The sequence below is a fragment of the Schistocerca cancellata genome, chromosome 7 (assembly GCF_023864275.1).
Source record: "Schistocerca cancellata isolate TAMUIC-IGC-003103 chromosome 7, iqSchCanc2.1, whole genome shotgun sequence".
NCBI classification, from domain to species: Eukaryota; Metazoa; Arthropoda; class Insecta; order Orthoptera; family Acrididae; genus Schistocerca; species Schistocerca cancellata.
The window spans coordinates 156,120,169-156,136,503 of NC_064632.1; the positions used below are offsets into that span (position 1 = coordinate 156,120,169).

Here is a 16,335-nt window from a genome sequence, read left to right on the forward strand (position 1 = left end):
CATTTTATAAAACTGAATTCTTATGTTCAAACACAGAAATCACGAGCCTGAAAAAAGAATATGGTAAAATCAGCGGGTTCACGTACTTCAGATACCTCGGATAACTCATCGAACCGACAGGCGTTGAAAAAATCTCACAGAAAAATTGTCTCCAAAAGTCAAAATATCATTAGTGTTAGTACAAAATCTCTACAACAAAAAATCCACGTCAAGACAGACAAAAATTCGGTACTACAACACAGTCCTCTACACATGGGAATACTGACGTTCAAGAGAAAACACTAACTTGAAAAATCAAAAAATAAGAGAGAAAAACCATAAAAAATTTTAGGAGCAGGACATGCCTAAGGCGATTACAGACTACAGTCGGCCAAAACAACAGAAGAGAAAAGATGAACAGATGAACGAAATTCTTTAGTCTCCTCACCACACTACCAGAAAAGCGATCGACTAAAGTTACATCACTTAAGAACTCAACACTTCGAAAAAAAAAAAGTACAGACCAAAGTGGTCGGAAATATGTAAACAAGTATTCTCGGAAAGAATGAGAGCCTATTGGAATAACAAGAAGAACCTAAAGAAAAGTTGATTGAGTTACATGCTTAACGTGTTCCATTTATTGGGAGAGTTCGCTAATTTTACAACTATAGTCTGTGTGATTGTTTTTGGTGCATTGCAGTTTTTCTCATCTTCCGTTTATTTATTAACCGCTTTATTTCAATGTGACAAGAGTTAATTCATTGTCGATTTCTTTCCAGGTGTACCCCGACGAGAGCCACACCCTCGGTGGCGTTAAACGCCATTTGTACCGCTCGATGGCTAACTTCCTGGACGACTGCTTCCGGAAGCAAGTCCCACCAGACCTGAAGGCTGGTCTGAGGAATGGAGGCACCTCTGGCGACTGATCGTTCAGCCACAGCACCACGCAACATGTTCAGACGCACAACCCCCTGGAACAGCAGTCGCTGGATGGCGTCCACTGAAGAGGCGAAGTCCACCGATCGCAAAGTAGTTCTTTTTCTTCCGGTACTATGTGCCATTATTCTGCCTTGCTCCTTAGAGTCGTTTCGTATTTTTGCGGTAACAGAAGGACTCAGAACGGCCGTTTTACTTGTTACTTCACTGATAAGCCTATCTGTTGGTTCAGTATTCATGTTACCAGTAATATGACGATACAGTGTAGTCATAGTGTTGTAGGTGAACTGTCACCATGTGATAGCGACATCCAAATAATCTCGAACTTTCATTTGATACGCAACTGTTTTTTGTAATACCCGGTGCACTGGAATAAGCATGAGACTTATTTCACTTGATCTGTAATGAGAAATTAGGCAAACTAATGTACTCTTAATAATTATTAATAATTACAGCACTGTAGAAACAAAATTTGATAAAAATGAAAGCTATTTTCCGAAATAAACGAGAAAACCGTAAGTGGCAAACATTTTAATGTAATTCCACCGGAATCAATGTTTTTATAAGAGATTATTTTTACTAGCTTTCACTCGAGTATCCTTTAGAGTCAATAATAATAAAATAGTTAACTCTCAGATGGAATAGCGTTCACCATTGTTAGTAAACAAATTATATGGATACTTTGTTCAGGAAATACGAGGATTTTTCCATCAATTGGAACACAGTCGAACGTCTGTGTTAGAGTTCTTCCCATGGAACAAAATTTCAGGAAGATGTAGAGCAATATTTAAGGCCTCATCCATTTCTTTCCCTTCTTTGTAATGGAAAGAATTGGTAAAAAATAATAAGACTACTTTGACACTCAATCTGCAGAAAATGAGGGATCAGAACAGAGGTTACCTGCGTTATTGCTCTTGAGAATATGAGAAAGATCGTGCAGCGATTTCACATTCCTTGATTTGGTTATCTAAAGAAGTCAGAGTGATATCACTCTTATGGAAAATAATTTATTTAAGGTTCTTTTCTTACCAATATTTAAATCAGATTGCAGCCAAAGTCAATAAATAAACGATAAATAATTCATTTTAAGAAGTTCCTTGGTCAATAGTAGCTTTCATGTTTCTCATCAGAAATCACTTTTTTATTGACTCAAGGATAATATCTATATTCATTACAAAATTACTTCACAGAAGTGTCATCCTGTGTTGACTAATTCAGGTCTAGTTTCTTTGATGCCTTCATATGAATTTTTCTTTATTGGGTGAGTGAATGAGTGTGTCAGTCATATAGACTTTCATTCATTTATAAGTACTAGAGCTAATTGTCTCAGTAAGATGGAACACAATCATCAATTTTTTGTTTGTTTTGTTAATTGTGACCTTCATCATTACAAAATTTAACCGCGAGCTACCGCCAGTTGCATTAAATTATGTATATTTTCATTTAAGTACATTCTTAAAATGACACTTTTTAAAAACCTTACATACTATTCGTTGTAAGTGATGTTATGGTATCAAAGGTATAATGAATGGGCCAATAGTGCACACTAACCATTTCACTTTCGTGTAAAAACTTCTCAAACTTTTTAAAAATGTATTACAAATCTTTATTGAATAGTGTCTTTGTAACCACCAACAGATTTCTGTCGATTTGACTTTCAAAACTTTTCTCTTACTCCAAATGCATATTGCTTGACACACATTAAAAATGGATGTAAAGTATAAACAATTTACTGTGTAATTTGGGAAGAGCATGTAACAATATGATTCAACACTGTAACAAACGGACCCAGGTTCAGAAACAAAATGTTGATCATTATTTTATTAATCTGTGCCCCTATTCGGTATAATTGTACAATTATTTTTCTACATGCACCTTCTGTTCTGATATGAGCCAAAAATTCTGTTAATATTTATCAGAATAAGAAATTATTTTCTGATTTTTCAGCTAGTCATATTAGTAAATATTTGTGTGGGCATATTCGTCTTGATATAAACTTCTCTTTAAGCAGGTACTTTGTTCATCCATTTATAATACACTATAGCTATAGAATGGATACACATTGCATATAGTACAGCTGTGTAATTTATTCAAATGGTTATATGCAAAGATGAGGAAAACTTCTTGTCATGAAGATCTTTATGTTGGTGTGAGACTTACTGTCCAAGTAAGAACAAAAACCCTCACACATCTTGTAACATCAAACAACCATAAAATATAACCCTGACCAAACTAAAATTAGGGATTGTTGATGGAGACCTAAAATTATAATATTTACATATTGGGTAATTAGAAAGTAATATCAGTCCAAAGAAAACTCAATGTAACTTCAAGATTGAAGAATTGTGGATTCATTCAGTTACAGCAGTAGAGAGTAAAATAAACATGGTGGGATGTGGAAGGGGAAATCAGGATACTGGTCAGGATCCACAATAAAAGAGAGGAGAGGATACAATAAGGATTAAACACGCAGGCTGTAACCCACTGGGATGCATTTAATTCATAATGCAGCAGCATGTTAAATTAACTCAAAGACCTATAAATTTACACAGGGAAAGATGAGGAGAAATACAGATAGTTTAACAAAGAGAATTTAGATATGCATGAGTATGTACAAAAAAGAAAATTTCTAGAATCATAATGTGTTAACAAAAACGCAAATTTTAAGGGGGGTAGGACGTCAAACGGACCGACTTGGAGCAGGAGAGGCACCACAGTACATTTTAATTTCCACTGTCTATACTTTTACAAGTAAATTCATAAAACTTTGTCAGCATGACCAGGAAGGAGACAGGATTCACACTCGTAGCAGTGGAAGTTCAAAAACATAACAAAATAATTTTTTTTGCATGTGAAATTTCATCATTTTTTCACTTACTGTTGGCTGCATTTGTTGCTATAGGTACACTTTCCTTCATAAGTAAGAGAGACTGTTCGATAAATTTTGCACGGCATACAAACCATACGTACAGGTGTCTGCAACTCTAGAATCTCTTTAATTTATGAAAAAATTAACGTGCTGTTACATTTTAAACTTTACATTTAGAAAAAATCAAAATTTGTAGTTTATTATCTCCATTTTTACCACAGTTTTTAATAGATTTAGAAAATTCTAGACTTTCTTACACATGTAAGTATGGTTTGTATGCTGTGCAAAATTCATCAAAGAATCTCCCTTACTTGCGAAGAAAAATGTACCTATAGCAACAAATGCAGCCAACAGTAAGAGAAAAAAAATGAATTTCATATCTAAAAAAAATTATTTTGTCATGTTTTTCCACTTCCACTGCTATGAGTGTGAATCCTGAATCTTTCCTGGTCATGCTGACAAAGTTTTATGAATTTATTTGTAAAAGTATACACAGTAGAAAATAAAATGTTCTGTGGTTCCTCTCCTGCTCCAAGTCGGCCCGTTTGACATCCTACCCCCCTTAATAATTTTTAGCAACATGAGCAGCGTCCTGTTAGCAGATACCATGTAACAGCGTTAAGTTATAAATGAAAAACATGATCCTGTTTTTAAGAGTGGGTTTGAAACAGCATATAAGTGAAATTAAGCAAAATATTTTTTTTCTCATCTCTGGTTCTTAGCTCAATGTGAATTGTAACAGCTTTCAGATGAAACCATTCTTTTCATATCAGAATACTATTGACACATTTCTTTATTCTGCACTGTATCATTTATACCATTTATCACCTGCATCTAGGTTTATGATCACAGTTCCTCACAATCCCACTTTTCTACAACTGTTACAGTTTTCCTTCCATCAAAGCAGCTCACAGAGACTAAAAACGACACAAACCATTCCTAGACTATTGCCCATGTTATAGCTTATATACCAGTCATTAACTACAGGCATTTTTCCATGACTGTTGCAACAGTTAACACATATAATAGATTTACATATATTTACATTGTGCTTACACCCTAAGCATTGTGAATAATCAAACTCACGTTTTACTTACAAGAATGTAACACCATCTTTCTTTTAATATGTAGTGTGTTATTGTTTTTCCTAACTCATACCCTGAAAAATGTACACATTAGTATTCCACTTTTTGTCACTACTGACACATGATTCAAGTAGCAGAGGTGTGTTTGTTTAGTTCCTAAAAAGTATTTTCATTTGTGATTTTTAACAGCTTGTTTTACATGCCATTAACTTGCTCAAGAATTAAGCTGGGATCCAGGACATCAACTTGCTAACAGCAGTTTTGTTCTAATATTTTGTAGGTTTTTGTAATATTTCTTCATGGGCAGTTTCTCCTTGACCTATATTAGAGATTATTCCCTCATATTTTTTATAACACATTATAATTTATCATTTTTGTGTGTGTATCAGTTATATTCTTAGAATACAAACAGGGAGACGTTAGACCCTGCGATCCTCCAATTTCAGTGAGATTATATACACTCAGGTGCTATTACTCTATAGTTACTCTTGTGGAATGTTTTAGGGAATTACGATTCTGTTCTAAAAAGATCTAGCACAGCACTTATGATGTAAGACCCGGTGCATACTAAATGAAATCATTAGCACTTTCTAAAATAAGGAAATTATACTTGTACATACCCCTTTTGAGTTTCCGAGAAATCAAAGAATTCGTAATTTGAATCCTTTCTAGATATAATCAAGGAGGAAAGCTTTTGCTTACTGAGTGAAACCAAAGTGCTACAAGGCTAGGGTTCAGATCACACTCGCCACCCTTGTACAACAATCTTTACTCTTTGTCTACTGGAATCACGAACCATAGAAACGATACTTGCAACCTCTAACGAGGTTTGAAGCTCTTCATCGCAAAAATATTTTGCTCGTGAGTGGAGGCTGGGGAAATCGTCATAACTATGGATGAACAGATCCATTCGACTTTTATGGCGAAAATACACAGTGTACAATATTTTTCTCACTCCTTATGAAGAAGCATCCACTAAATTGAAAACTGATGTTGTCAAATTGCACCTCCAACAAGTTTTGAAACCTTTTGTTACAAAACTATTTTTATTATGAGTTGATTCGTTGAATGGAGAATGCGATGCAAGTGTGTGAATACGCCTAACTGTACATCTCTGTACAAGATATGTGATGTTTATTTCTGTCAAGTAAGTTAATACCTTCATTACAAAACTGTAAAACTGCCACATCTTTGTCGAAAACCATCGAAGTCTGCACCGCTGAGCTGATTGTATAAAGACTCATATCATTTTACATAATCAGTCCCAATGTCCAATAAACAGATACGTTAATAAATAAATTTTAATAAATCGAATGGATGGTACATACCTAATTTAAATTCTAAGAAAATTTTTTTAATAAACATAGAATAAATTTGTTTTGCATTGCCTAATGGGAAATACTGAGAAATACGAGGGGTTGGAACTTTAATAGTGGTAACTATTTATTTACAGTTCGTACAAAATAGATATGTGTTTCAATGTTTTAGTGACTTTCAAAGTATATAACGGGTCTTGACTTTTTGAGCAGCGCCATCTATTGCCCGACGAATTTGTAGCAGTTATGAAGCAAATGCTGTGAAGTGTTTCTTTCAGTTTAGAAATCGAGTTTAACTTAGAAAGGACTTAAGTCAGGGGAGTGCAGTAGCTGGTATAGCAGTTAGCAGCCCCATCAGTCAAACCAATCAGTAGCAGCTAGCACTGTGTGCGCTTGAGCATTGTCCTGCAAAATGATGGTCAGGTCCTGCACAAAGTATCATCACTTCTGCCTCTATGTTGTTCACTTTTGAGACACAACCTATGACCAGCTTAGAGACAAAGGTGATGACATTTTCTGCAGGACCTGGCCATAATTTGCAGGACAATGCTCAAGGATGTACAGTGCAAGCTGTTCCTGATTTGTTTGGCTGATGGGGCCGCTAAGAGCTATACCACCTACTGGACTCCCCTTACTTAAGCCCTCGTGAGTTCATCTCGATTTCTAAACTGAAGGAGACACTTCACAGCAATTCGCTTCAGAACTGTTACAAATTCGTCGGGCAATTGACCGCGCCGCTCGAACTGTCAACACAACTAGCACTGCTAAGAGTATCCTACGACTTCCACATCACTGGCAAAGTGTTATACACAATGTTGTAGGCTACCTTGAAGGTCAGTAAAACTTTGAAACCTGTATCTATTTTGTACGAACTGTAAATAAATAATTGCCACTATAAAAGTTCCAACCATTGTATGTGCATGTTGAAAAATACTTTCATCCATTGTGCTTGATAAAAAGGTTTTCTCATTTTTCCAATCTCCATGATCAATTCCATTCAACACATTGTGAAGACATACCACAATAGGGAGAAATGAGTCTTCATTTAATAGAGAGAGAGAGAGAGAGAGAGAGAGAGAGAGAGAGAAAGAGAGATAGAGATGGTGGCGGGAAAGATCATCATTAATTTCGTAAAGAGAAAACTCAGTCAGCACTGTGGATCAAACGTGTGCTGTCAATGTACATAGGTACACCTTCTGAACATTATTTTCCATTGTTAACAATATTTTTTTTCATTTCCAGCAACAGTACATTAATTTCCAGACAGGTTTCATTCACCTCCTGACAAGTTAAAACTGTTGCAAGACGTGGGATTTAGAGTCATGCCATGGCTTCAGAACTTAACAGGGACTCTTAAAATGCATTGTGCTGTAATTGTATAAATCAGGATCTGACGCAATAATTTCTTGTTTACATCATTATTGCAATGTTTCAGACCTTCAACGAACATTATTTATGACAGAGGAAATTAAGTCAGACTCTTTATTTTTCCCATTTTTACCTTAAACCATATGACCTTTTGGTCATGGCTGTTTTCACGCAAACCTGAGCTAGTTACCTTGCAGCCATCCAATGTATGATTGTTCACAATCCCTTCATCGTTTTTCTGTCCTTTATGTTAGCGTTCAGCACCATCAAAAAAATATGCATTTACATAAAAGTGTTCTGAGTTGAAAAGAGATATTAACTGAAACTGTGTTTCTTTCTCATTGTCAAAATATGAGTGTTAATTCTGTTGCTCTTATACTGGTTCTGAATACATTGTTTTTGTACCTAAGGAATATGTTTTACCTGTTAATGAGATGATAGGAAAGAAAATGTAGAAGACATGTGCAGATTTAAAATGTTTGTTGAAAATATTTTAGAAGGAGAAATGTTAGTCCATCTGAGGAACAAAAGTGAATTTCAAACTTTTGTTAGATATTTAATGTTTTCCATTTATTTTCTTGGAAAATAGCTTTCATTTTTACAAATACTAGAATACATTTTGATTCAAATCCTTCTTTATTAATTTGTAGTTACGTAATAGAATGTGCCAAAGTGCCAGCTCATGGGAAGTTCCAAGATTTGTATGTTAATGTGAAAATCAGAGTAAGTTAATATTTTACTGTTATGCCATAAACTACATTTTTTATTGCATAACATCTCTCAGTTTCGTCAGATTGTGGCAGTATTATGAAAAGAAGTTTTCAGAATACTGCATCAGGTGTTGATTTCATGATGGAAAAAAACCTCACAATTTTATTTATTCATATGTATAATATCCTGCTCTCCAAAGAGAAGTAAAGTTAATCTCAGAAAGCTACTGAAAATAAGATAGAACTGGATATTTGTCACTGAGAAAATTAAATGGTTCTGAAACTAAAGGGTCCAATTTCTGTAAAAATGTAAGTTAAATCATTAAAATGTCAGTTTAAGTAAACCTATAAACCGAAAGATGTGGTACATGGTTGCACAATAAGTATCACATTTTAAAGAAAATTAATTTTATTGGAATAATACATCAATTAATAATTATCTATAACTTGCTCTAAGTATTTGTGACATTTGAATTAAATATGTGGAAATAGTAAAACAAAACTGATAAAATCTTTTGCAGTAAACTGTTTTACGATATAAATGAACTGTGCTACAAAAATCAATTGTGGTTTGAACGCTTTTAGATATTTAGATCGCTCAGATGGAAGATTTTGAATGAGATTTGTATCCAGTAAGCATCCTAAGCCATTTATAGCCTTTTAGAAGCCAAAACATTTAAATTGTAGCGCCAAGAAATCATTTCTACACTCCCATTCCTTGACTATGCTACTACAGATAGTGACAATAGATTTTTCATCAATACTATTCCAGAAGTGGCTTCTTGACATAAGTATATTTGCTTGAATTTTATGAATCACTTTTATTTCATTTCAAAAATTTAAAGCTAATATCGACACTAACCTGAACACTGTATTAGAAAAAATGTAAAAATTTACTGTATCACAAAAGACATAAGCTATTTATAAAATAATTAGCGTATTCCTCCTGTGAATACTCCAGTGTTCAGTACCATTTTCCATGTATGCCACAACACATCAGATTTTTTACACAGCATTTGTGATGTCTGTAGCCAAGCTACACTCAAAAACATTTGAAACTATGAGTTTATGACGTAAATCCAGAAATTCACAGTTTTGTCAAAAATATTTCATTTGAACAGATAACAGCTTTTGACTTCACAGCAATCATCATTCATGATTCCACTTCTTCTGTGTTGCTGCCTTACAAGATCTTTGATGACTGTAAACTCGAAACCAGTTATCTGTTCAAATAAAATAAAATGTGACCAAAACTGTGAATTTTACGATTTATTTAGATATCACGGTCACTGGTCTTTTCCAGTATGATCTCATTTCATATAATTTTTTACAAACATGAAATAAATTATGTTTACTTCATGGATCATAATCAAAGTACTGTCCCAATGCACACCGCCATATTAGTGTACTGTACCTGAAGAGTATGCATAATGAAATGATTTTTTCAGTCCAAAACCAGAAATTTCTGTAATTCACTCCAGCTTCAAGCTAATCTTTGATAAGGTCTATCAATCATACCGTTTATCTTTGTATCAAGGGATGTGAGATATATATTTTTTCATATTTATTTCATAATTAAATCTCAATAGTCAGCAAAAACGTGAAGTTTTTCTAACTAATAATGAACTAACGATTTCGAGAAATCATGTAGTACTGTATGTTAAATATTCACTTTAAACATGAATAGGAATAGAAATATGTGTTGTGTGAAGTTAATACAGGGTGACATTTATGGATGGTGTGGATTATTGTCAGACCCTTGGCACATGGAAAAGTAATTCCTACTTTTTGTTTAGTAAATACATTAGTAAGGACCTGTGAGTCCAGTTTAGGACAGGAATATAAATAGCCTTTTAGAGAGACCATTAAGAAAATTCATTTTTGATGACTGTGTTCATAAACTGTTTGCTAGCTCAAATAACATGTCCTATGGAAGAGGGAGACTTTGACAGGTAGGTTAAATTTTAATAGCAATATATCAAAATCTAACATTAAAGGTAATGAAAGCAGTTCTTGATTAGACAATATATGCTACATACATCACGCCGACTTGTTATTCTGTTAGTCTGTGATATAATGAGAATTCGCTTTATCATTACAATTTTTGAACGATCATATCAACGAACTGAGAATGATATTAAATCTGCTTGTTGATTAGACAAATATTTCGGTTTTCTTTTCTATTTTAACACTGCTGCTAAAATCAAATATCAATGCTTGCCTAATAAACAGTTAGTTTAATCTTGAGTTTCATGACTTGAACCGAATGGTAGTGCAAATTGTGGATTAACTATAAGCATATTTACTGTAACAATTAAAATATGGCTGATAAAAGTCCACTGAAAGTCAAAAAAAACGGTATATCATGGTGACTCTTTCAGTATTTTGCAGTATTCAGGTGTACAAATCATTATTTCCTCTTATTAGTTCAAAATCACAAGCATCTGCATATCAGAAGTTCCATAGATGAACAATATGCTGTTCATTTTTATAATTGTAGGCAGAGGTTTTAAATAGTGTCTGCAAGTGACACATAGTTATAGAATTAGTCCATAACATTTTAAAGATTGTAAAGGTACTCATGTCTTTCAGAATTTTAAACTGTTATGTAGTTTAATAGTTGACACTAATGTTCAACAAAAATGAGAGTAACTTGTGCTCAGCACTTGATATTTCTTAACATTCCCTTCCATATTTTTAATAAATAAGTACCATAAGCATTTGTTTGTAAGTTACTGACTTGCTTGCCTGTTCGAATGTGAACTGTCTTTCATATGTAGTTTCACATTTTCCCAAAATATTTGTCTAGGAGGTAGATTTTCTGTTGGTAGCAAGGTACAAAACATTGTGTTTTTATTGAAATTAGGTTAGCTGCATATATTATTATGTTGATTTTAGCATCTGGTATTTCTGTGAATAGTTTTGTTTCCATAAATTTTGCAATACTTCACATATAAATACAATTAACTGAGAGACTGCTATATATGAAAACTGGATTTTGAAGTGCATATAGGAAACAAATATTACTAAAGTGTATAGACGTGACAAGTTGTTACAAGAGATAATGACTTATTTCTTTACTGTAAGTACTGAAGAATAATAGCTTACCTGTACAGTATTCTAGACATCACCCTTCATATGAAATTGTTATCTCATCTTGTTATAACTATTTGTTGTACCTTTCCTGTCACTTTTATTCTTGCAACTGTTGCTGTAATTCACACAACTCGAACTGATAGAAAGTACTTCAGGATTTTTTATCTAGATACAAAGTCTGATTAAATTTCGTAGATGAACTTGGCTTTCTTGTATTTTTCTATCCTATGTTATTCTATCTTTTACATAATAATAATAACATCTTTTGAAACAAATAGCTAAACATACATCTTCATAGCAAATGTATTACATTCATTTACTTCATAAATAATTTTTAGAATTTTTTTACAAGGTTTAGTGCTAGCAGATAAGTTTTCAGCTATTATACTGTAATAATTTTATTAAATACCCAAACATTCCTTTTCGTGAGCGTTATGAATAATGATGTTACTGATCTATAACTGCTTCTTTGGCATGATTGAGATGTATACATTCAAAATATAAAGGTCAATAGCTTTATGCTCTGGGTAATATTGAGAAGGAGAGAAATGACAGGATGAAACAGTGTGTGGGCACCCAGCTTTTGCCTGCAGAATGACACTCCCAAGCTTGTTATTTTTCTTCAACGCATACAACTTTGTAAAAAGAGTCTTACATAGTAGTCTTCAGTCAGTATTAGTCATTATGGTATAGTACTTAGCCTACTCTTTTCTCCTAACGTTGATGATGAAAAAGCATTCTGAACTTAAGATTAAAACACAAATGTGGCATTCTAGTGCATAACTCTTAGCTGTATTCATCCCGTCAAACATTTGCTTTCTTTTCCTCTACTTTTGCACACTGTAGTCATGATTCAAACTAATGTCTTACGTTTTCATGGACACGAGATATACTATCGTTTCTTTGTTGATATTACTGCGATGTTATTTGGCTAAAGTCCTACAACGTTTGTTGTCATCATGCAGATGCAGCATGTTGTTATCATTCTTTGTTAACCTACAAGCATATCTTGCAATTTCTCAAACATTCTGGGTTTTAGTTTGTAATTTCAACATTTCTCCTTTTTGTCTTACAAAATAAACATAAAACATATGTGTTATGTTTCCTGACAGTCCTCTTTGGATATGTCCAGCCAACCACTGCTTGACAAATGCTAAGTAACAACAATATACTGTGTTACAATACTACCATTAAAATGAAAACTGGAATAGGAAAACACTATATGCACATCTAAAGGCTGCTCCATTGCACCTGACGATTCAGCAATGATTATGCATAGTGATTACAAACAAACAAATAAAAGAAGCCTACACTCAAAGCAGAAATGTATAAAGAGAAAAGTTGCCATCGCCATGCATGTCAATGAATTATGGAAGAATTTTCCCACAGCAAACATCAGTGCCCAGTGTTCATACATTTCAAACAACCTCTGCAAGGCTTAGCAGTTTTGTATGGATGTTAGTAGTAATAGCAGCAGTACTGGTAGTAGTAGTAGTTTTAGTAGTAGTAATATTTGTGTACCCAAAGGTATGTTTTAGTAGAAGAGTAATTAAATCAGCACAGGGCTTAATAAACTAAAACATATTAATTCCACACATGACAGGTTTGATATGAATTTATGTGTGTACAAAGTATTTTTATGTAAGAATTCTTACAAAAAACATATTACCAGCCATCATCAAAAGTAATTTATGGTTTTCATTCACATCTCATCACCAGTCACTACATACACAATGGACGTACTCTCCCTCATATACTTTCTCCATATCAAATGAGACACACACCTGAAGAAGATGAAAGGGTCTCAGTATTATCCATCAAAGATACGCAACGCAACATATTCCCATTTGCAGGGACTATCCTACAGAATTATTAATTTATGTACCACTTTACCAACCTCTAGTTGTGGTATCTAAATAATACAGGATAATATAATATTATAATTCAAAACCATTTTTACTGTCTTCTTAAAAATGGCGATTACAGTTATCTCTCTTACTCACACTAAACAGTTAGTTCCTAAAAGTGTTCAGCATAACTCTACAATGAGACTTACTACTCTCTTCTATAACCATTTTTCAGTAGTTTGAAAGTTCTATCTTTATTTAGCGCATTTTGTTCTCTATAAAGGATTTCAGGGATAAGGGATACGGATAGCATGCCACTGTAAGATACTAGCAGTCACTGGCAAGTGACAGAGCTCTGAGGGAATAATATTCTGATTACATTCTCTTGGCTGTTTTCTACGACCTACCTACAACTGTAGCCACTGAATTACTGTCAAATGCGTGACAGACCTTTTATTGTACCATGTATGAAGATTTCTTCCCGTTAAATCATGGAACAACATTGTTCCAGCTACTATTTGATGAATTTTATATTCACGATATCTGTGGGATAAATATATACAACACTCAAAAATATTCAAACATTTCTTGATGTTTTCTATGTAGTTTCGGATGATATGTCAGTGTCTTTGTTGCCAGTTAAAACTTTCCAATATTTCTTTTTGCTGTTCAGACAAGCCTGTGTGTATTCTGACTGTCCTTTGTCTATCATCCTCGTTCTCTTTTTCTGTGACTTGGTATGGGCACCATAGTCTTGAGCAGTACTCAGGTATGGGATTTAAAAGTGTTTTGTATGTTATCTCTTTTGTAGGCGAATTCCACATTCACAGTGTCTTACTGCTGAATCGTAATATCTCATTTTCTATACTTACAGCTGATAAAGGTTTTCATTCCATATCTTATTGCTATACAATGCCGCAACCAAATATTTCTATAACATGACTGATTGTAATTCGAGCTCATTGATTTCTTAATATTGTGTGGGGCAGCAGGTAACAATAATATGGTGTTTATTCTCTTATTTTGTAAGTTGAAATGTTTTGTAGTCTTTTGATATTTGTATATATCACACACATTATATTATGATCAGTGTTCACACTCACAGGGTATTGGTTCTTGAAATAATTTATGTTTCCTGTCGTACTCAGCAGTCTAAACAGTTTGGAGAAGAATTCTACTTTTTATTTCCATTTACGAAAGTTAATTGCTCTCCTTACAAATGGGAAATAATCTCGAACACTTGTCATGCGGTTTGTATTATGTAGCATCCTGCACACGAAACAGAACATAGAGAGCGAATCACAGGTTTTCCACGTAAATTCACAATCCAACAAAGTTCATTTTTACATAGTTTCGCCAGTTATGATCAATATATGATTCGACTGAAACACGATAATTTCGTCGTTATTAACACTATGCAAGGCGTAAGAGGATCCGAACAGATTCACAGTGTACTGGGTCACATTCCAATATGGTTGACAGTGATCGAACAACCACAAAGTGCAAACAGCTCGCTATTTATGTATGTTCAGTGTAGACGGCGAAGGGAACACTTGCTCTAAGACTGCTTCCAGCTTGTGCAACAGTGCTCAGCCACCTCCCTTTATGGTTGCAAAATTATTTACATCGTTGTTAATTGAAGACTGACAACAATAACTATTTTCTGTGAGTATCAGTTCACTTTTGTTTATGTTCTAATAAAATCCTTGGTCTGATAACTCAACTTTGATCCAGAATTTTCCTAAACTGTACATTTTAAAATTTACGATATTATATTGAAATTTGGTACAGCTATGGTACGACATGTAATGAATATAGTGCTGTCATCTTGGCTTTGTAGTTTAACAATAAAAATTAGTCAGTATAGCTCATTTTACAACATTTAGGTACTACAAAATTGGTTATCCTTTAATAATTCATAAAGTAGATATTTTCATGGAAACTTCTATTATATGTTTTTGTATGATGAACTAAACCTAACTCTGTAACTTCAATAATACGTGCTTCTAATATTTCAAAAGAAATCAGCCAATTCAAAAAGTAAAATAGGTAGCTTCCTGAAACATCTGCGAGTACTATGTACTTTTATGATAAACTGCATCAAATTCCAGAAGTAGAACTTTGTAGCATAAATACCACATACCTCTTAGAGTTTTACAAAAAATGAATTTTTGAAGTACCTAGTTAACGAACCATATTTAGATTCACAATATTTAACATTCTCGTACTCTTACACAATCCGACCTAGTTTCAAAACAATATTAGAACATTTATTTTTATGTAAGTATATGGTAGTCTCTTTGTTAGCTGTCTCAGGTGCTCTGTTGGACTGACTTTGGCTGAGCAGCTGGGGGAAATCAATACTTTACTTTCTTCACTAGCGCCAGCGTGATTTCCACACAAATCATACTGCACTTTTCGGTTTCATGAAGGGCCAACTTTCTAAATTTCTTTATCAGTAGCTAGTTGCCAGCCTTTGGAGCAGGTTCGTACCATTTTGCGATCTAACTGGATATTGCTTCGGAGGTACATCTACACCTACATAAGCATTTCACACGCCACTGTATGAGGTGTGGCGGAAGGTGCCCGTACCACTACTAGTCATCTCCTTTCCTATTCCGCTCGGACTATCTACATGCTTCCATACAAACCCTAATTTCCCTTATGTTATCGTAGTGTTTTTACATGAAATGCACGTTGGCGGCAGTGAAATCGTTCTGCAGTCAAATACTGGTCCTCCAAATTTTCTCAGCGCAGTTCCTTGAAAAGAAAGTCACCTTTCATCAAGGAATTCCCATACGAGTTCCTCAGGTATCTCCGTAACACTTGCATGTTGATCGAATCTAGCAGCTCATCTCTGAATTGCTTCGGCGTATTCTTCTAATCCGACATGATGAGAATCCCAAACACTCAAGCAGTACTCGAGAATGGGTCAGACTAGTATTCTATATGCAGTCTCCTTTACAGATGAACCATAGTTTAACAAAATTCTCTCAATAAACCAAAGTCGACCATTCACCTTCCCTATGACAATCGTTTCATGGTCGTTCCATTTCATATCCCTTTGCCACGTTATGCAACGGTATTTAATCTATGTGACCGTGTCAAGCAATGTACTAGTAATGCTGC

At 34.1% G+C, this 16,335-nt stretch overlaps 1 protein-coding gene across 1 annotated transcript in view; it reads left to right on the forward strand.

Annotated features, from left to right (window-relative positions):
• LOC126092678 (dipeptidyl aminopeptidase-like protein 6) overlaps nt 1-1,310 on the forward strand; it is a gene marked incomplete at its 5' end in the record, with an annotated part of 446,401 nt that extends 445,091 nt beyond the window's left edge. Inside the window, one exon of the mRNA XM_049908399.1 lies at nt 759-1,310. Within this exon, the coding sequence (XP_049764356.1) occupies nt 759-905 (147 nt within the window). The remainder of the gene's footprint in view (nt 1-758) is intronic.
• Nucleotides 1,311-16,335: the final 15,025 nt, after the last annotated feature.